The sequence below is a fragment of the Stigmatopora nigra genome, chromosome 17, assembly GCF_051989575.1.
Source record: "Stigmatopora nigra isolate UIUO_SnigA chromosome 17, RoL_Snig_1.1, whole genome shotgun sequence".
Taxonomy (NCBI): domain Eukaryota; kingdom Metazoa; phylum Chordata; class Actinopteri; order Syngnathiformes; family Syngnathidae; genus Stigmatopora; species Stigmatopora nigra.
The window spans coordinates 943662-965109 of NC_135524.1; the positions used below are offsets into that span (position 1 = coordinate 943662).

At 37.8% G+C, this 21448-nt stretch overlaps 3 protein-coding genes across 4 annotated transcripts in view; 2 read left to right on the forward strand and 1 right to left on the reverse strand.

Annotated features, from left to right (window-relative positions):
• The window catches only part of tsc1b (TSC complex subunit 1b), a 29063-nt gene that overhangs the window by 2731 nt on the left and 4884 nt on the right, over positions 1-21448 (reverse strand). For both annotated transcript variants that reach the window (XM_077736778.1, XM_077736779.1), the window contains exons 2-21: positions 19889-19987; positions 10130-10182; positions 8261-8356; positions 6853-7095; positions 6688-6791; positions 6432-6584; positions 5753-5897; positions 5509-5663; positions 5355-5428; positions 5089-5267; positions 4484-4602; positions 4228-4396; positions 4034-4155; positions 3620-3707; positions 3141-3248; positions 2372-2990; positions 1835-1878; positions 1338-1504; positions 658-840; positions 474-584 (exon numbers count right to left, since the gene is read on the reverse strand). In XM_077736778.1, the coding sequence (XP_077592904.1) occupies positions 474-584; positions 658-840; positions 1338-1504; positions 1835-1878; positions 2372-2990; positions 3141-3248; positions 3620-3707; positions 4034-4155; positions 4228-4396; positions 4484-4602; positions 5089-5267; positions 5355-5428; positions 5509-5663; positions 5753-5897; positions 6432-6584; positions 6688-6791; positions 6853-6961 (2649 nt within the window). In that variant the 5' untranslated portion in view covers positions 6962-7095; positions 8261-8356; positions 10130-10182; positions 19889-19987. The remainder of the gene's footprint in view (positions 1-473; positions 585-657; positions 841-1337; positions 1505-1834; positions 1879-2371; positions 2991-3140; positions 3249-3619; positions 3708-4033; positions 4156-4227; positions 4397-4483; positions 4603-5088; positions 5268-5354; positions 5429-5508; positions 5664-5752; positions 5898-6431; positions 6585-6687; positions 6792-6852; positions 7096-8260; positions 8357-10129; positions 10183-19888; positions 19988-21448) is intronic.
• gfi1b (growth factor independent 1B transcription repressor) lies at positions 9563-12752 on the forward strand. Its single transcript, XM_077736783.1, has 7 exons — positions 9563-9838; positions 10161-10243; positions 10418-10582; positions 10662-10882; positions 11095-11232; positions 11539-11704; positions 12092-12752. Exons 2-7 carry the CDS (start codon positions 10168-10170, stop codon positions 12385-12387), a joined length of 1062 nt encoding a protein of 353 aa, XP_077592909.1. The 5' UTR covers positions 9563-9838; positions 10161-10167; the 3' UTR covers positions 12388-12752.
• Positions 16410-20949, forward strand: gtf3c5 (general transcription factor IIIC, polypeptide 5). Its single transcript, XM_077736782.1, has 11 exons — positions 16410-16716; positions 17268-17466; positions 17529-17727; positions 17796-17982; positions 18645-18749; positions 19287-19401; positions 19523-19603; positions 19908-19996; positions 20108-20190; positions 20492-20634; positions 20753-20949. Exons 1-11 carry the CDS (start codon positions 16519-16521, stop codon positions 20923-20925), a joined length of 1572 nt encoding a protein of 523 aa, XP_077592908.1. The 5' UTR covers positions 16410-16518; the 3' UTR covers positions 20926-20949.

Here is a 21448-nt window from a genome sequence, read left to right on the forward strand (position 1 = left end):
GGAAACACAATGAGTCCAAATTTTTTAACTTTTCAGGTATTGTTTGGGTAACATGTGGAATGCATTATTTTATCAAAAAGATTATTTTCAATCTCAATAATAGCGTTGAAATAAAACAAGTTTAACAGTCATGCCATAGTTAAATAGTATATATTGGCCATTACCAAAACAATATATTATTTACATATTTTCTGTGTTTCCATTTTTTTTAAATCAATAATTGCAGAAAATTTGTACTAATTTGAAAATCTGTCAATTCATTAATCAATTAATTTTGTCAGCCCAATCGGCAGACTCAACATTAAAATTAGTTTAACACAAACGAACAACTAAAATAATACCGAGCCATAACGAAGCAACAAAGACAACTTTTTGCCATCTTTTCATTAAAATTCCCTTTAAAAAAGTACACAAAATGGCACAAAACGCTGACCCAACATGCTATTTACATCATATAAGTTGAAAATCTTTACCTTGACAGTCATCTGTTTAAGCAGATGCCCGGTATGACACACTCTGTTATTCGACCCTTGAAGCTCGGCCTCCAGTTCCCCTATCCTTTTCTGACACTCTTGAAACTTGCTCTGGAGATGCAAAAAATAAAGAAATATAGCTAAACAATTCTCAAAAGGACCAACATCCGACATTGTAACGTACTTGGAGCTCCTGGTTCTTTGTGTAGTAGTCATCTCGTCCTTGCTGCAGTTGTCGGATTTGAGCGTGTAGACGGGTCACCACCGTTTCGCGATCGTCCCAAAGTTGTCTGTAGCGTTGTTGTTCCACCTGCAAACTATCCCTTAGCGAGGAGATGTCCACATTCTGTAGGTTTAGCTGGTCTTTCTGCATAGATGTAAATAGTTGGTTGGTTAGTTAAGCTCTAGTTAACCCTATATCTGTTTTTAAATGACATTTTAATATTTCTTAATACATTCCTCTTGACTTTGTACTTAATACTTTTTACATTAATGATAAGTAATAAGTATGTTAATACTTTAGCCCTTTTTTCTGTTTATGTTTCATATGTACTGTTAACGGATGCACTTTTTTAGTTGTATCCTATCTTGTGCTGACTCCGCCCATCTGTCACATTTTTAAAGTCAATGTGGCCCCTCCCCAGGCCCAAAAGTTTTCCCACCCCTGGTCTAACCAGAACTAAACCCCTTAATAATGCACTGTACTATGAACTGTCTAGATTTTTATTGACGGGGTGATGTAGAGTCGTATTTCTGCCCAAAATCGAAGCAGCAAGTCTAATTGAAAAAAATGTCATGCGCCAAGTGTAATGTTCTGGATGGAGCAGAACGGAATTCTTATTTCTTATTTTCTCTCCCACTCACCATGGCGTTATTCTGCTCTTCGAGTGCGGTGGCGTTGATGATGCGTCGCAGGAGGCGGCGGTTGCGGACGGCGTGTTGCTCTCTCTTGTAGCGCTCGTACAGCAACTGGTTGTGCAGCAGAAGTAGCTGACTCCGTAGAGTGTGAAGCTCATCAAATGGAGCTGAACCTAATCACATATTAAATCATCATAATAATACTAATAATCATGCAACAAAATCATCTACCAAACAAATACAAACGACTTTGGGTTTAGCTTTTGGGTCAGAAAGAATTGAATTAACAATTAATAATGGCAATGACCAATGTTCCTTCTAATTTTTGATGTAAAACATGCTGTAACATTGCCAATTATATATATATATTTTTTTTTGTGAGCCATCTTTTCCCACTCATGATGAAATGTTAGAATTTGCTGCACAAATGTCAACACCCCCCCGAGTGGCCATGCATCGGGGATAGCCTTTTGTCAGTGCGTGTTGAAAAGTGAGGGTGTTACCTCCAAAGTGTGTCCAGTCAGCTGACTTACTTGGCAAAGGTAATCTGTAGCAGAAGAGAATGGAAGAAAAAGCATTTACGGTCTGGAATTTAAACATTTACTGCTATTACAATGACATTTAAAGTTTCATAAAATTTGTGCACTCCACTGTAAAATTTTGTACCAAAAAATTCCAATATATCAATAAGAGCTGGCTCTAGAGGTGACTGTGTAGTTCCCTTCAAAAAAGTACACAATTAACCCAAAGCAGCTTCTCTCCTGATACTTGGAGCTCAATACTTATTAACATACGTCTTAGAACCTCTCGGCCAATCATCTTAAAGCCTCCCTATTAGACTAAAAAAACAAAAAATCTGCTACTTGTGTGTGTATACATCATCGTTGACTTTAAACCTGCACAAGTGACTAAAAATGGAAATTAACCCCCCTAAAATTGTATGTATTGTGTTCATTTATATGTGCTGTCCCTTATTAATAACTAAAATCCAACTCTAGATGAGTGACAGTCCCCCAAAAAAGCCAGTCAAGTCATCTTACCTCTTTAGGACTTTATCATGGGTGTCGCTCCCCTGCTGAACAAGGCGATCCAGCACCTCCAGTGGCGAAGCAATCATAACCCCCTCCTCCTCCCCATCCTCCAGACCCTCTCCTCTTCTAGACAGTCTCTCCAGTGAGGCTTTGCGGACGGCCTCGGTGGTCTTTTGGCCTACGTAAAGCGAGGCCGCCCTGGGCAAAGCCAGTTCAAAGAACACCTCATATGGCACGGAGGCGGGGGTCTTGTTGCGAGGACTTGGGGACAGCAACCCAAATTTGCCCACCTCATCTTCTGGGGCCGAGGGGCTTCGGTGTAGGTGGTGATCGATGGGGGTAAAACCGGACAGTGACGGCCAGGATTGATCGAGACCCGTGGTTAAACTTCTGTTGTTTCCTAAGCCCCCAATTTGTTCGCCCATAACTTCGTTGGCGTTTACGGGATGGTCAACTTTGTCCGGGGTGGACGCCACGTGGCTGAATTGGCTGTTTGTGACAATTTTTTCTTGCGTCTGACAGCCGGTCAGGGTCTCGGTGGTTCGGTAGAAAGGAGAGTCGAAACCCCGCAGATTTGCCAGCTCTTGTTTATCTTCGGTGATTTTGAGAAGCTCCTCCGCAATGGCCGCTTTTTAAAGAGAGAGTGTGGAGAGATTTTTTGAGTAAAACTGTCATGTAAATTCCGGGAAATGTTGCTATTATTTTTTATCCACTCCCAAAAAAATGACAAGTTTGGGTGTGTTTCTGGACTGGAATCCACAAAAAGTGTGGTTCTTACCCTCCTCTTTTTCTTTTTCCGTTCTCAACTGAAGCTCCAGTTCCTGCCTCCTCATGAAAATGGAGAGTTCCGTCAAAGTCATGGATACATTCGCGGCATCTGCAGCATCTAACAAAAAAAAATGTGCGTCAATATTACAACGGACATGAAAATGATCATTTGTTGGCCATTACAAACTTAAGCAAAAACTGACTAAAAAAATGTCATTTGACAGCCCTTAAATGACCCAAATTAAAGCCCCTGATAAGCAATTTTACGGTTTCTCCCTTCATTTTTTTTTTTATCTTGTCTTCCAATACAAACCAGGAAGGACCAACCATCAATAAGGTCTCTGACTTAGAATGGGCTTATTTATTAAGTTGACTACTTATGTATGTATTAATGATATGTTTGTTTGTTGTTGTTGTTATTTGTGAACTTCCCTACTAATTTATCTTGACAACTTAACTCAACAAAAAGTGTAATGCATCATAACAAACCTCTGTTGGTGACTCCACTTTTTTCCGAGTCTTTCACAGGTTCTTGTCTCACCAGGGCAGGCTTACTGCTATCTGCATGTTTGCGTTCCTGAAAATCCCCAAAAAATGTTTTTGAATACATATCGGGGTTGTTTACATTGATATTATTGATCAGAAAAAATAGCCTTTTGGCGATCATGCTATACAGATATTAATAACAGTCAAAACAAATTATACATTGAAAAAATAACCATGTAAGTAAAAGGCCAAGAGGCTATTTGATAATATTACACATGTAGATAAACATTTTCTAATGAGAAATTATTGTTTAATACAGATAAAATGAAGGGAGAAACGGCCAAATTGCTCATCAAGGGGTTTTTTTTAGCTTACATGAACAATTTACGGAATTTCCCCATTGGTATATTTGCTTACTTTTCTAGGTGGACTGGATTGAACTGGATTGGCTGGTAAAGAGATTATAGGAAAGTCATCTGATAGGGTGGGTGGCGGTGATGAAGTGGCTGGGGTACTGGATGCAGATGTTCCTTTCCCTCCTGTGCACATTTAAAATCCATAAACAACATCTCAATAACAATAGACTTTTTGGACTTTGTTAAATAACCCACCTGAAGTGCAGTGGAAGCGGCTTGGAAGGTGTGAGGCACTATGGGAGAGTTCTGAATTGGGCGACATGCCTCGAGATGAGGGGGGCGTGGCCATACCGCACAAAGACGAAGGACTCCACAGTGGGTCTTTTCCGCCAGACGAGGAGTTTGGCTCACAGCCGGAGGAGTTCTAAACAACAAAAATAATAGGAGTTGACTACATGTAGTTCTAGTGAAGATATTGGAGTGTCGGAATGCCAAAAATGTGGTGTCGTACCTGTCGTTTGGTAGTCTGTGGGCTACGGTTGGTTGACTGCGTTCCTGAGAAGGGGGGCAAAGACAGGGGCGGGGCAAGCGGCTGTCGTGGAGTGGAGAACGGGGTGGATGAAGAGCTTCCTGTTGTCATGACGACACAAATCATTCAATTCAGGTCTTGTTTCGAATTATATCTTGTCATTTGTTGATTTAACTAAGTGTCAAAATGAACATTTTCTGATGGGGATTTGTTTAATGATCCCATCAAATGCATAGTTGATAATTATTGGATTATGGGAATTTTAGGAGGCTGTGAGATTGACACTGTCAGATGAAATTATTTAGGTCTAAGGCAGGGGTAGGGAATCTATGGCTCGGGAGTCACATGTGGATCTTTTGATAAGTGCATCTGGCTTTTTGCTAACCTGTGAGCTAAAATAGGGAAATAACTAGTGACAGAACTGAGATATTACATCTAGAACTGCTTTAATCTTCATTTTTTTGCAGTAGACTCTTCTGGAATGCATCCTCTCATTTATTAGCAACAGCATGGGAATATTTAAAAAAATATTCTTTTTTTTTTACTTTAAAAGTGGTGAAATTACTAAAAAAATGATATGGACTAACCATGGCTGCTGTAGAGTTCTGTATAAGGGCTGGAAGTGCAGTCTTGTGGTCGCAGATGGATTTGAGGGTAAAAGTTATCAGGCATGGTGGTGTATCCCTCCTCACAGGAGGCTTCCTTCGGGTCTAGAGACACTTTGGCACATTCAATGACTATATCGTGGATTTCGTACTTTTTCCACCTAAAAAATAAAATGGAAATGTAAATATGGGAAATAGCAAGGGTGTGGGAATGTTCCCTCTAATTTTCCATTTAAGTTGGAACTTGCCTGGTGGGGTCCAACTCATGATCCTTGGTTCCTGTCACCAATTCAGGGTGGATTCGGACGTGTTCAAGCATAGGCTGAAGAGAGAAAATAATTGGTAATTTTTCTTTTGTTTTGTTTTAAAGGAAAAACTTTTATTGAAGTAGTTGTAACAAACCTTGACCACCTCCTCAAATGTTTCCATGTTTTCTTTCATGCTGTAGTGAGAGCGTAGATAGGAGACAAAGTTGCATGGGTACATGCCGTAAAGGCGGTGGAAGAGCGAGTAGACGCTGGCGTGGAGGTGGATCAAGTAAACCTCGGAAACATGCCCTGATCCACAAAAAAATAAACAATAAACAATCTGATGCTGATAGGAAAATGTTTCCAGTTTTAAAGGACATTGAATTTATATATCTGACCAGGATTCTTGAGGTTCCAAGACGCCAAACGCCCAAAAATGTCAAAGTACTCCCAGAGATGTTGCTTCCCCGCTTGAGGAATCATGGGAAGTAATGTGATCAGCACCAGCACCCCCGTTATCAACACCACCACATCCGTGTCAGTCTGCCAAAAAAAGTAACATGATGTCATCAAGTGCTTTTTTACTGTCAAATATACTCATCTTCAATTCACTACTTTTAAATATTGTACACCTATAACTTTTTTGTTCCTGTCAATCCTGTTAGCACTCAGCACATGGCGATCATAATATTTTGAAAGCCATGTTTACATATTCCTTATCTCCATGGGGGTTGCTTATTTTGGGTTTTTAGTGTACAAGCAAAAATTCCTTTGCAGTCAAGCAAAATTGCACATATTTCTTGCACTCTTAGATGAATATTTATCTATATTAGTCTTTGTAACTACTATTTAGAGACTACTTTTGAGTCTGTTTATTTTGCAGTACAAATTAGTGACTACCTTAATGTATAAAAATAAACTATTTTTCATGTAAAAAATGCTGTAAAACATAAGAGTGGACAGAGCTACTGCCATTGGCTGCCACGTAAACGGCGCCATTATGGGGAAAGGGGTACAAAAATATAAAAAATTAAGTTTGGATTTTATGAGGGAACATTGATCACCACACAATCTTACCTTTAAACATTTAAGCAGCGACATCAGAAGAGGATATCGTGCGATTTTGTGGATCCAGGACGGCTGCTTACGGATGACGTGGCCCAGCATGGTGAGGGTGGGCAGCCGGCAGGCCTGTTTGGTCATACACTCGTTCATCTTGTCCAGAAGGTGCTGTGAGGACATGGAAATGTAAGAAATGATGCAATATTCCACAATAATGTCCACTTTTTCCCACCAAATAGACTGTTGTGGATGGAAATGTAACATTCCTTACCTTGTCATGTGGCTCTCTCACTGAGCAAAGGATTTGCAGGACCTCTGAAGAATTAGTTTCTAAAAAGTAGTCCACCAGCCCGTTGAGCAGCACAGACCCTCGCTCTTTAGAAATACAAAAAAAATTAGAAAACTATAAATTACGGAGGAATAAAAGATGGCATACCTGTGCTGAGTTGCTCATTAATAAGGCCTCGGATCTCTTCAAGCTGGTGGAGGTCGGAGGTCTCCAGGAGGGTGAGGAGGTCCCCCGTGCTGGGCTGCTCCCTCGCCATGGTGGCAGTGCTGGAGGTGGAGGCAGTGTCCTTCTGGCGCCTCTGATGTCTCTCTACCGTCCTTCCTTCCTGACCGCCTGCCTGCCTGGAAGACTTCTCTTGGGGCCACCCGCCAATTCAGTCTCCAGGCACCTCTAAAAATCAAAAAATGAGGACATTTTTTGGTCAATATCAAGTAGAGGGATCGTCTTGTAAGCCATAATAATAAAGTTTAATGTCAATGAAAAGCTGAAGTTCCAAATTATGATGAAGTAATGAGATTTTTAGTGTGGATTTGAGCGAGGGGTGCTTAAGCATTTACACATCATTGTAAAATTAACCCTTTAAAAGGTGAAACTACATAACAATTGACAGCAAAATGACTGGCCTTCAAAAATATCATTTAAAAAATCTAAATATGAGCAGTTAAAAGTAAGACTGCAAAATTTGTCATAACTAAAATTCCCATTTCTGAATATTAACCTCACTATAAACAGTTCATGAAATATTTCTATTGTTTTTGAATGGTTCTATAGCTAAATAAAGCTGATTTCATTTCTAAATAAAAGAGCATTAATTGTGTTGATATAAAAACCACAATCAGAACTATTGTAAAAACAATGACATTTCTTCTACAACTACTTGTACCAATATCATACATAAATCAAATCAATAATACTCATTAGATTAGACTAAGAATCAACTGTCAAGTGAAATATGAGCAGATCTTAAACATCACAGCCGTTACAGACAGCAAATCGGTGCAGCAAAAAAAATTAAAAAGAGCTTTAAATGTACATGCCAGTAACAAATCTAAAAGCTCATCTTGAGTGGTATAAATGTGGGTAGGCCGATCTGGATTTTGCACATTCTGCCAAAGCGTTTTTGACTATGTCTACTGATTACTGACCACTGCCTACCGCTGCTTGCTTGTCGTAAACAACTCGCAGAGAACAATGGCCAGGGTTGGGTTTACTTCATCCGATTATACAAATATGTAGCCATCGGGGCTGCGCAAAGCCATCTTTGCATCAAATCCGACGCCACACGCGGGGACAGTACTACGAAATATGGGAAAGATCAAGCACTGGTAAAAAGCCATTACGAGGGGTCTTCAAAAAAACAAGTCAGTCCCAACGCCGAGAGCTAATGTTAGCTGGCAGTAGCGATCCGGAGTCGATCGGAATTAAATCTGGCCTGACACACACTAAAACTGATCGTAAAGCATGCCATAAAGGTATCCATTCATAACACATTATAAATACTTTGAGATTCTTTGTATTGACTTGAGTGGGATCGAAAGAATTTGCAGCTGTTTACCTGTTAGAGTAGCTTCACTCCACAGGGCGCCGCCATCTTGAACACCTCACAGCCCATCCCACAGTTGTCGGCTTCCGCAGAAAGGCTGCATGCAAACTAGTGCCACATATTAGTGATCATAAATCTCACCATCAAAACTACTTTACGCACACGTTAAACGTTTGAATTCAGAAAAAACACTTTGGGTAATATAATTTCAGGTTGATTATAATTTCTGATCACTAAGAATCTTCGTCCTCCTGTCAGGTCGCGAGTGTTTGTCCCATTCGCTCATAGGCGGAGGTCTAAAGTTTGTGTGATGCGGTTTCGCGTGACCCACATGTTGACAGCGCACGCGCAGACACTTGATCGTGTCGTTAGGAAATTAAGTGGCCCCAACATTTGTTCCAAATTGAAATTGATACCCAATTAAAAAGTCAAAGTGATCAAGTATAGTTGCAAATTAAACAATATGTTCTTATTGTTATTTTCTTGGAGAGAAGTATTATAAAGCCACTGCAATGAAGTGATAATTTGAGGTGAACTATCTTTATTGGACAATATACCTTCTAAGATTTTGTTTACTTTGCTAAACATTGTTGTAAGTGGGGAAAAGAGTAATTCTAGAAATGTCACATCATATTTTAAACACTGCGTGGCGCTAAATATGACAAAAAGTTGCCATCCTCTTTGGAATCTTGCTTCACAAACAGCATCTAGTGCATTAACAAAGTTCTCCACAGGAGGGCGCATTTGTACACGTATATTAAATATCTCTGGCCGTTCATGCACATATTCTAAATAAAATGATGTATTATATTTGTTGCCACGTGTAAAAATTTAGTATAGTCAACTAAAATATTTGTATTTAAGTTAAGGGGCATGTTATATCTTTATTCCATCCTTGATTATTATATATTAGACACTGTAACAACTACCATCCGTGCGAGGAAATCTGTTATGACTAATTATTAATATAATGCAAAACAGTAAATAGATGATTGAAAAGTCAACATATTTCAGCAGACTGGTTTGGTGTGTGTATCTTTGGAGGTGCGTCAAACTTGTCAACATTTAAATCACAAGTGCAAGACTCTTAAAAAGTGATGACATGTCAATCAAATAGGAAGTAAATTATAATACTAAAATAAAAAATAGGTTTTTTTTAGTATATTTGTCTTTCCATATGAATATTATGGCGTGTATATTGTATTTTTGATATCAAAAAAAGGATATTTTGACATATAGCATGACTTATGTTAATGCCTCTGTATTAAAGTTAGCTGGGTTGATAAAAATTGAGTTATTATTTCATATTTTTCCCCCCCGCAGCTGTGTACTTAGTGAAATTGTGCGAGCAGGAGGCCCCGCGTATCCTATACGCAAATTGTCTTTTGCAGGTCTGCTTTTCCATTGGTTGAAAGCAGAGTCAGAATCCCCAGCGAAATTTATCTGATTGGAAATCAGGGAGGGCAGACAAAGAAAGAAAGAGCAACAACTTGATGCTTTTTACGTTGGTTTGCTTTTGGAACTTCAACTAAAAGATTTCTTCATTCAAACACTACTTTCAATAAGGATTTTTTAATAATATTCATTTTGGTGAGTTGCTGTTACGTCAATATTTAAGGTTCATTTTATTGTCTGTTATACATTTTCAATTTTTTTTGATAATATAACTACTATTGAATCATTAATTTGCTGCTATGTCAATATTTCAGTTTATTTTATTGTCTAATGTTACACGTTTTCATTTTTTACTATTGAACCATTAATTTGGCTCAATATTTGCATCCATTTATATAAATATCATCGCAAAATTATCTTTTTTTTCTATTTTTCACAATGGATGGCATTTAAACATTTGAAGAATAAAAAAAGTTGGTGACTTACATTTAAGCATGAGTTGAATTTGTGCTTTTAGAGTCAACATGCCTCGATCCTTCCTGGTGAAAAACAAACGAAGTACATCTTTTAGTATCCATCGAATGTATGATGATGGCACAGGTACATTTCATTTTAATACTTTTACATGACTATCCAATCCTGTAATGACTCTTTGCAATTGAACCCACTTTTATTTCCATTTAAAACAACCTAACCATGAAAAATAAATATACCAGCTTTGAATTTAATCACAATTTAGCCTAGAAAAATGATTTCTTTCTTATAAATTTTCAGCCATCGCACCTCCAAGCAGAAACGAGCCTCCATCAAAAAACCCAAATCCACCAACTAACCACAAACAAGTAGAAAAAACAGAACCCCAGTTTCCAAGTCCTCGACCAGTCCAAGCTGAGCCCAGTAGACCCCCAGTCATCCCCACAAAGTCGTACTACCCAAAAGGTAAGTAATATAATTCACTTCACCCATCCACTTTATAATAATAAATTGAATTTCTAATCAACAAACATGTACTCTACAGATACTCAGATGGTAGAATTACCTCCTTATTACAAGACAACATATTCCTGGGATCAGGTCCCCACTCCATATCAGTTGGGGTTCAGCCCCACGGTCCTACAGCACGCGGCCAGTTTGTACAACACACACATCAGCCGTAGTCCACAAAACCAGCAACCCCTGGATTGTAGTACCCACTACTCTCCAAACTCCAACACTTACCACTGTATCACTTGTGATAAGGTATTATATTATACTATTCCATAACCAATATTCCCTCATATCCCATTTTCTGCATCAGACAACATTAACATCCAGATTTTTGTTTTCCTATCTGGCAACCTGAAGGTCATATACTGTTCTTATACTGTCTCAAAATGGCTTGAAATGACATTTGCTAATTAGGTGATGATCCAAAAGTGGTGGATTTTTGTGACTTAGAACGCTTTTTTCAGGTATTTTCAACATCTCACGGCCTGGAAGTCCACGTGAGAAGATCCCACAGCGGAACAAGACCGTTTGGCTGCAGTATTTGTAGAAAAACCTTTGGCCACGCAGTCAGTTTGGAGCAACACATGAATGTACATTCTCAGGTATATTTCTTGAACTTATAACCAAATCTGAAATATTTTTAGGAGACAACAATATTTGAATAAATTCCCTTAAGAATGAGCAAAAAAATATATATTGCATTTTCTAACCTACACACACACATTTATCTTTCAAAAATTTTAAACTAAATTATGAATAGAAAAAACAAATATTCCACTTACATACCATAAACTTGACTATTGCATGAATTTACCAACTAGGAAAAAAATCTTCTGATGACCACATTTAAAATTTTTGGGGAAAAAAAACATTGTTTTGTGACAAAACATTTTTTTGCTTGATTTCAGGAAAAAAGTTTTGAGTGCAAAATGTGCGGAAAGTCCTTCAAGCGCTCATCCACGCTTTCCACGCATCTCCTGATCCACTCCGATACGAGGCCGTACCCGTGTCAGTTCTGCGGCAAGAGATTTCATCAAAAATCCGACATGAAGAAACACACTTACATTCACACAGGTAGGTCTATTATTTTTGAACTAAAAACACAGAAAAAATGGATTTAAAAATGACAATTATTCATCTAAAAGGGGGAAAATCCTTAAATGTAATATACATCTATACTCTTCATTTAAATTTGATCCTAAAACAGAAAGTCGCCATTCATAATTTACTTTCCCGGACCACACAAAATGATGCGGCGGGCCACATTCTGGCCCCCGGGCCACCACTTTAACACCTATAATCTAGATGGTCTACATATCACTCCCCCTGAGGTCTTTTGAGCAAAACCAGATTTTCCGGAAGCAGAGTGATTGTACAAAACAGACCGTTTTTTTTTTGTCAATACAAATATCCTCCAAGATTTTTTGGCTGATTTTTGGTGTTTGGACTCATGTTTTCCAGGCGAGAAGCCTCACAAGTGTCAAGTTTGCGGCAAAGCATTCAGCCAGAGCTCCAACCTGATCACTCACAGTCGAAAACACACGGGATTCAAACCATTCGGATGCGACGTTTGCTCCAAAGGCTTCCAACGTAAAGTGGATCTTCGCAGGCACCACGAAAGTCAACATACCATCAACCTCCCTCACAAAAATGAGACATCCGAGGCGACCAATCCCACCTACTGCCCAGGAGTGGGCTTAACTTATGAACTTAAAGGGTGCTCAAGCCCTAAATCAAAACAACACATCGCAATCTAACATTGATCTTAATTTATAATAAGCCCTAGTTAATGTCCATATTTGTAGTTTATTTTAAAACCTGATGAAACTTGATTTAAACTTTGCTTTTCATACAAACTGCTGTGTTCCATCCACCAAAAAATGTTTTTCAAGTCACTTTTTCCAGACTATTTGACATTTTAAAGTTATTTTACTAGTATCACGACTACTATTAATGATAATAAATAAAACAGGCATTTGAATGAGTGCTGCATTAAGTTCATATATTGGAAGGTATTAGCTATCAAGTTGTGTATGTGGATGACTTGGTGAACTATAAACCAAATATACAAATATTGTACATAACATGACATGCTGTTTACGAAAATAAAGAGCAAGTTGAAGCTGTGGTTGTTCCATATTATTTCCCGTGTGGATAAACACCGTCATGCCAACCAAACCGACTGTTAGTCTATTCAAATGAAATGGCTCCGTCAATACATATCCTCCAAGTCTTTGAGTTCACCCTAAAAAAGGTTAGAAAATCATAACTGGAAAAATGGCGCCGTTTACGCGGCAGCCAGTGGCAGTAGCTCTGTCCACTCTTATGTTTTTCATGTTTTACAGCATGTTTTACATGAAAAATTAGAGGGAATATTGACATGCACCTGCTTGTGGCAAGTGTGATACTAGTGTATACCCATAGTGAGCAAGGATGATGTTTCTCTCACTGGTACTCAAGTTGTATTTCTGCCCAAACGAAGGGAAAATTGCACATAGCATCTTAATTTTGACAAGTTCAACTGTAATCACAGCTGGAAATCAAAATTACACAAACCATCAGGTGAGGCTTCATTTAACTTCGGCCAGACACACACATGCATACATGTATACGGTCACTTTTTTTTCTTCTGTATTTGGTTTTGGGAGCAACTGGGATGTAGGGATTAACAAATAGGCTGCAAGGGATTGATTGCTTAGTCAACTGTCACCACACCCGTCCAGCACATTGGATTTACTTGAACAAATAATCTTAAAGGAAAAAGTCACCACCTTCCTCAAACACCAAAGCATTTTAAGCATGTTAAGACGCCTCGGGCAAATCTGATCATCACCAGGGTTTGTTTGTTTTAAGGAACAGGATCAAGCGCTTTTTTTGGGTGAGATTGCAACGATACACGGGAGCAACCACTGCCTAAGAACCAACTCATAAAACAATCATTTTGAATTATAAAATTCAGGCCGACGCGCCAACGACTCCACCATCGGATCACCTGTAACCACACAGTCAGGACTGACCTGGGCTCGAACCCTCGACCCTAAAACTGCGAGTCGGACGCGCTGAATTGGAAAAATAACGTAAAAATCCTGCAAAATCTTTCTATTTCTGCAGAAATCAGTGTCCGCATAGGCAACAGAGCAGATGTGGACGTTTACCGTCTCGCAAACAAATCTGAGGCCAATATGCAAAACGTGTGGATAACGTAGAGGAAACAAGGCCCGTTGTGTCGGAGTAACAGTTACAGATAGGTCTGTGGGGGGCATCCTGGTCCCTGTGGGATCCAGCTAATCAAAATCACACACGTCGGAGTAACCAACAGTAAAGAGGCGGAGAATCCTTGCGGGTGGGGTGTACAAACAGGACATGGGTAGAGAATAGGGGAGGGATTATGCCACAGCCTGAGGAAAAACGGGGGAAAAAAATGTCCTAAAAAAAGATGTGTGGCGTCTGCCATAAACATCAAGAAGCTTTAGAAAACCTTTTGACAAATATTGTCATTTTTTTGTCATATAAAAGGGAAAAAAAAGATCCAAAATTTCAACAAGTGTTGTAAAAGTAGCAAAATCACCCAAACGTTTCGAAAAGAGAAACCATTTTCATGCTACCTTTCTAAACCAGTTGTATATGTTTCAATGTAAAAGTGCTAGATTTTTTTTAAATAAGCCCGAAAGAAATAGACGACTATTGCAATAACCATAACATGAAATATACTATTATATTTCTAAAATTCCAGCAGCTGTGAAAGTCTAACACCGATGCACATCAGCACTGGAGCTGCAAAATTTGTCTTGCAAATGCTTTCCATGCAAATTTACGGGGTCCGTTTTGTGACACCACATGTCCCGAGGGGTTGCAAATTCATGGAATGCGTAGCGGGTAAATCTAGAGAAAGTTAGTCAGACATTATAGTTTACATCTACTAGATATCCGCCTCTAAAACAAGTCCATTGAAAATTCTTCTACACCAGGAGGGCCGGAAAAGAAGATGTAATTATCGGTGTGGTCAATACAAATAGAAATTGTCACCAGATTTCCTCCATGTGACTTAAGGAGGAAGTTGCTGTTTTTGCTGTGATACTGTTTGATTGCCAGTGTCACTGTGTTGTGGTGCGACGGCATGTCCGTAGATAAGTGCCACGATGACAATGTCTATGGACGCCACTGTACTGCGAAAGTGACGACAAGGAACGTCCACATTTCCTGCTTAGTCACCACGGAAGGTTTTCAATGTAATTGTGTCAAAGCAGAGGTATTTTTGGAATGAACGGTCAATATTCTTGCAGATTTATTTATCAATTATTATTATTTGTCTGTTTGTTGTTGTTATTTGGGCACTCTAGGGCATTATATCAATAAAAGTATTTATTTTAATTCAATTTACAGGAAGGATTATTTCACTGTTTGTATACAGTAACATACCTTGAAATAGGAGCTTAATGCGTTCCAGGACAGAGCTCTTATGTCAATTTAGGCGCATTTCAAATCAAATTTTCACCTAAAAATGACATAAATACTCATTAATTTGGGAAAAACTACAAAAACAAGATATTACAATGTAAAAACATCTTATTAGTTCTAATTCACTTTCTGCTCACAAAGTAACAAATACTCAAGACAAATATTTGCTCGCATCTCAAATTTCTCATATGTTTGGGCACTCATATGTCAAGGTATGACTGAAATTTGTATTTGTATATGTTTTAATTGTTTCTCACCAGGATTTCTCAATGTGAAATTAATGCTTTGTCTGGTTAAAAAGTGGAGACGCATTGCAATAATTTAGTTCACCAAATATGGGCAGATTTACAACATTTCACGTTACAACTGTCAAACGACTGTTCAAAAAGCCGAGACGAGCCATAAGGGAGGGAGTGTGCTAATTGCAAAGCATGGGTTGGTAAAAAAATGAAGAAAAAATGAAATCTGAGTGCAACAGGCTTTACCAGCAAAACCCCGACAGCCAAGAATAGCTGATAATGCTATCACAGTCTCAACACACTTCAACGGTTGGAGCGGGCCAGCGAAAAGGCAGGGAGGAGTGGACAAGGCTTCAAGTCAGATAGCAGCAAAGACGTACGTGTGTCAAACATTTCCTTGGAAATTAAACTAAAAAAAAGTCAACATGTCACCACAGCACGCAACTGATTGTCAGTCAGTGCCTTTCAGCCCCCCCTCGACCAATCTTCGACCTCAATTTAGGGACAAAACTGCAACGTTTATGTCACTCACTTAATCTTGAAGTAAAGCCATTCAAATACAAGGAAAAAAGTCGAGAATTCTTGTTTACTAATGCGACTTTTCCTCAATACCATCCTAAATATTACAGTTTACATATATTGTAAACAGTCAAATTGTAGTAATTTAATATAATTTGACTAAAACACTCAATTTGTTATACTTATAGTAAGAATTAGTACATTACACAACATGAAATAGACAATTATGATTTGGCCAGGTGGTAAAAAGAAGTCTAACTTGAAAGAAAGCAAATGTAAATAGAGTCTAATTATGACAAAACATTAAAATAGTCATTGACAATGTGGTATGCAAGTCAATTAGTTGACAGTGCCACCTTGTGGCCAATGGTGAGGCGACGCTCTCATTTTAAATACTTAGGAGAAAATAACATGAAAATATACAGCTACATATATACAAATAAAAATAATATTAATGGCAAAGTCCTCCTCAAACACTAAATAATAAACAGTAAGAGTCGAAATATAAAGCGGAACTTTAAGTGAAACCGTTAGTGTTTCTAGTCGGAACTATTTTGCTGCCGTTCACAATTAAAAAAAAAAAAACATTATTTACACACCCTCTATTTTGGTTCTTGGCTATCTTTGATCCTGATATTTAGATCCTTATTAAATCTGATTATTACATTTCCAATGGAAGAAGATTTGAAATTGGGCTTAACGTTAAAGGAACTCCCGCTTTGTGCTTTAAATGAACAAGATGATGAGTTTCGACGCTCGACCACGTTGGAGCTACCGGACAAAAAACTGCTAAATGTGGAGTATCCTGGCATCATCTCGAACGTGGACAAGATGATGGACACTCTTGGTGGCGAGAAAACACTCTCTCAAGTAAGTACAATCAACATATGAAGCCATCAGAGTGTCCAATCTATTTTGGCTGGGAGGGCTTAACAATCGCTGTCAACAACAACACTATATCATCTTTCCCAATTGAAAATTGCAGTCATAACATTGGAAATTGTATATTCTATACATACTGAAGATATTTTTTTAAACAAAATACATACATAAGTAAAAATGTGAGACTTTTTGCATTTTTTTTTGCAATCTAAATAAATCCTACATGTATTTTTCATCAAAAATATCATTAAATACATCATAAACTACCATTTGGATTTGCAAAGGCGACTAAAAATCGGTAAAATTGTCAAATAAATAGGAATATTGCAATTATTTAGTGAAAAAAATGCCTCAAAACTGAAGAAAATCGGCCAAATTTGCATTCTATACAATTTACTACTATTTATGCATGTTCTACGTTTTTGGGCCCTGCGGTAATAGAAAAGAACTATTTAGGATGAATAACTTCATCTTGTGTCAAAGAGAATTGAAGTTTCTTGGGATTTATAGCTATTTGTGTTTACATTTTTGTTTTTCAGACGTATTCCAACCCGAATTTACGTTTAGAGCTACGCTACCGACCTCAGGATCCTTTCTGTCATTTCCTATGCGGAAATCGCTTCTCTTCCAACAACCTTCTCCTCCGAGTGAGAAGAAAAATCCGGAAAAGAGATGGCAAAGTCGCCGAGCTCAAGATGGAAATACTCGGTGTCATTGGAACAACATATAAATTCCAAGGTCTGACATTAAACAATAATCTTCCTACTCTGTCTGTATTTGACATTTTCTGTCTCCTCCAGGAATGGCCGACTATCAATGCCTGGCTGTCCATTGTCAAGATGGAAAAAACACATCTCTCTACGACAAAATCATCCTTCAGAAACCCGAGAAACAAGAATATTTTCAACAGCAAATGCCATATTTCCTCCCCCCGGCCATCTTTTCACGTCTGGATATGCCGGTGGATTATTACTATCGACCTGACGTCGCACAAAAGATGTGAGTAGTGTTTTTTTTTTTGGAATAAATGCATTCTAATCCCCTTTTTCCCTCATTTGTCTGTCTAGGCCAGCAGAAGTCTCCAGCAAGACAAGTTTTATCGGCAGGAGCAGACCCCGTCGCCCCCACAACGCCCTTTTTGTCAGTTTCACGGATCCGGGTGTCCCTACCGAGGCTCTGGAGGCCGCAAAAACTCACTGGGCTAAAATCTGCGTGAGGGAGCACGAGAAGCAGGCTGAGGAAAAATTAAACTCGGTAGTAGTAGTCCAATATTCTATCATAGCATTAGCATTATATTATGGTTCCTAACACTTGTATATATTGAGCACTAACGGGCTAAAGGCAAGTAGCAGACTTATATCTTCTTTAACTTAAAGCTATTATTATTATTAAAAAAATCTCCGTTCAAGTACATAATCACACATTGTCAACATACTGAAGATATTTTTTCAAACAAAATAGATACATAAGTAAAAATGTGAGACTTTTTGCATTTTTTTTGCAATCTAAATAAATCCTACATGTATTTTTCATCAAAAATATCATTAAATACGTCATAAACTACCATTTGGATTTGCAAATGCGACTAAAAATCAGTTAAATTGTCAAATAAATAGGAATATTGCAATTATTTAGTGAAAAAAATGCCTCAAAACTGAAGAAAATCGGCCAAATTTGCATTTTTTTTTACCTTTTTTTGCACCATTTATCAACAAAATACTGTATAATGTATTGTAAACATACCATAATTAACAGCCACAGAATGTGATTTGACACCCTATAAAAGGTCAGGCAGGTACATGGTACGACCGTTAATAACCTTAGCCGAGTTGGAATATTATATAAGGTCAAGCAGACATACATATCTTAATTCTCCTTTGCTTTTATCTTATCTAAAAGCCAAATTTTGTTCTTAGATGTTTGAGAGCCGCCCCATCTGGTCCCGGAATGCTCTCAAGGCCAACATAAACATCCACCCGGATAAACTGAAAATGCTTCTGCCTGTCTTGGCATTTTACATGGTGAGTTTGAAGGACATAGTGTAGTACTTGATAAAGAACAAACATGTTTTTTTCACTCATTTTTGTTTGCACTCCCTCTTACTCTTCCTCTCTTAAAATATTTTTCCTATCCATATTATTTTTCTGCATCCATCAGAAAATCAAAACAATCTGGGAATGCATTTATATTTCGCTACTAAAGGGCCATTCTTGATTTTTAGGCTATAATAATATTACCATAATGTGCTAACAGTTTTGGATGTTGTTCCCTATTTTACTTTAACATAATTTTTGTGCTTGGTTTCTGATGAATTCCATTAAAAATATACTAATCTTTACCAAATATGGTACAAAAAAATAATATCTAAGAGAGAGAGTTTAATATCTAAGTACTGTTTAATATCCAAGTACTGTTTAATATCCAACTACTGTTTAATATCCAAGTACTGTTTAATAACTAAGTACATTTGACCAGCGACCAAAAGACCGGCGACCAAACGTCCGGTCATGTGCTTGTATCATGATGTAAATAAATAAAAGTCCTTTTTTTTTTCTTAGGTAACAGGACCGTGGCGAAGTCTTTGGGTAAGATTGGGTTACGATCCCCGAAAGACAGTGGACGCCAAAAAATACCAAATGCTTGATTTCAGGATGCGCTGTAGCACCAAAAACGGTAAATAAACGCATATACATAACCTTTGCCCTTCCACTTTTCACCCTCTATTAAAAACAATGACTTATTTGACAGAAAATCCTGTATGATGATCTATGGACATGTACGTCTCTCCTCTTAGGCTATTGGCTAAATAGCCTGGTGGTGAAACCCAAGAGGACTACCCTGAATTACGCTCTGCCAAATACATTGAACAAGGCTGGTCAGTTATTCAAATAAAGGCTTTTCATCACAATTTTTAAAAATATATATTGTGGTCACTTAATAGAAATAGGCCTTTTTTTTCTTTAAAGCATTTGCCTAAAGATCTAATTCGTTTTACTTAAAATACTAAATGAATAAATAAACAAACACACTCACAGTAGCAAAAATGGATACCTGTTAAGTATATTTGTAAGTCTAATGCAGTTGAATTTTGAACAACATGATTCCCTTTCCTTTCAACTACTGTGAAGTCCAAACAAAGTACAAAAAAAGTCTGATTTACCCTTAAAACTTGTTTCCAGTTCCAGTTGCCGCTAGCTTGACAGACCTTCCCAATCAGGATGGTTCAGGCACCAGTCGAGATCCAGTCCAAACTTCTTATCTGTTAAAGGTCAGTGATTCAAATTAGGGTCGTGTGTACGTAAGCATTGATTGTTCCATACAGTTCAAAGTCAATAACACCTTTTATATAGTACTCATTCTCATTATTTTATGTCCATAGGAATCCTCTTATATTTTCAGAGAGGGAATGCTACCTCCACACCGGCAGATGTTCTACCAGCTCTGTGACTTACACGTCCCAAGGTAGTTTAAGACAACCATTTTGTTGAATTTACCGTATTTTCACGACTATAAGGCGCACCGCATTTAAAGGCGCACCCTCAATGAATGACACATTTTAATTTTTTCCCATATATAAAGCGCACTGGATTATAAGGCGCCCTGTCCATTTTGTAGAAAATTTAAGACTTTTATGTGCGCCTTATAGTCGTGATATTGTGGACGGCGAGACTAATATGTTAAGGAAAAATTCCATTTTTCCGGGCATGTGATTAGTCAATCACAAAGATTTTTATGTATTTATTTTTGGGGCAAATGTGTCCAGAATTTATGAAATCATCGAGCAGAACAACGGCGAGGAACAAGTGTGCAAAGAGAGGGACGGCTGGTGTCCTGTCGGCACCACCGATAAGCTGAGGGACATCATCTCCACCATGGTTAAGAAGGTTATTCGAGCACAAAAAATGCGTAAGGACATTTTGAAATGAGTCTCGGTCTTTTGTGATATGGTTCACAAAGCGATTGTGATCAGGAAATATTTAGTTGAATGTGTAGACCTTGTTTTAAGAGTATTTTTTTTCTTTAGCGATGCAAAAGCAAGCGAGACGTAATGTCCAAGATCCTAAAGAGGACGCTAAGGATGAAGAAAATGAAGAAGATGACGATTATGAGGATGACGAAGAAGCAGAGGAAGAAGAATACCAGCCTTCAGATGGTAGCGACAATGAGATGGAGACAGAAATATTGGATTATATGTGACAAGATATGATATTGTATTCAATTGTTTTGCTGAATTTCTTTCTAAAAAACATTAAAATAAAATATGTAGCTTCAAAGTATCAATTTCATTGTGTATTCTTTGCCGATTAAAATAACTTTATGATAAATAAAACTTGAAATAAAAGTACTTTTATATTCTTTAAAACATGAGATATTAAACTAGGTTGCAGATTTTGCTCCTTAATTTTTAATTTTGATTCTACTCTACAAAAATCATTTTTTTAACCCCAGAAACCTTTGCATTTAAAAAGGGGTGTGCAGACTTTTTCAGAAGCTCAAATTCAATGTATCTAAGCAATATTTTTTAAAAAAATGGTTCAAATTGAAGATTTTTCTCATCCTAAATTAATTTTACTGCTCTAACTCAAATGTATGAACCCATAAACATGTCATGCAGTTCATATCTAATAAAACTGAGCGTGTGATGATTAACTTTGTAGTGAGACTTGGAGTTCAAAACACAGCTGTGTCAATTTTCCATGTCGCACATGACTAAAAAAGC

Excerpts from the sequence above, each read along its gene's own strand:
- gfi1b (XM_077736783.1), top strand. The coding sequence starts at position 10,168 with ATGCCTCGATCCTTCCTGGTGAAAAACAAACGAAGTACATCTTTTAGT. Across the intron at positions 10,583-10,661 it reads AAAGTCGTACTACCCAAAAG|ATACTCAGATGGTAGAATTA; the intron begins GTAAGTAATATA and ends TGTACTCTACAG. Across the intron at positions 11,705-12,091 it reads ACACACTTACATTCACACAG|GCGAGAAGCCTCACAAGTGT; the intron begins GTAGGTCTATTA and ends CATGTTTTCCAG.
- gtf3c5 (XM_077736782.1), top strand. The coding sequence starts at position 16,519 with ATGGAAGAAGATTTGAAATTGGGCTTAACGTTAAAGGAACTCCCGCTT. Across the intron at positions 18,750-19,286 it reads CTGTCTTGGCATTTTACATG|GTAACAGGACCGTGGCGAAG; the intron begins GTGAGTTTGAAG and ends TTTTTTTCTTAG. Across the intron at positions 20,191-20,491 it reads TGTGACTTACACGTCCCAAG|AATTTATGAAATCATCGAGC; the intron begins GTAGTTTAAGAC and ends AAATGTGTCCAG.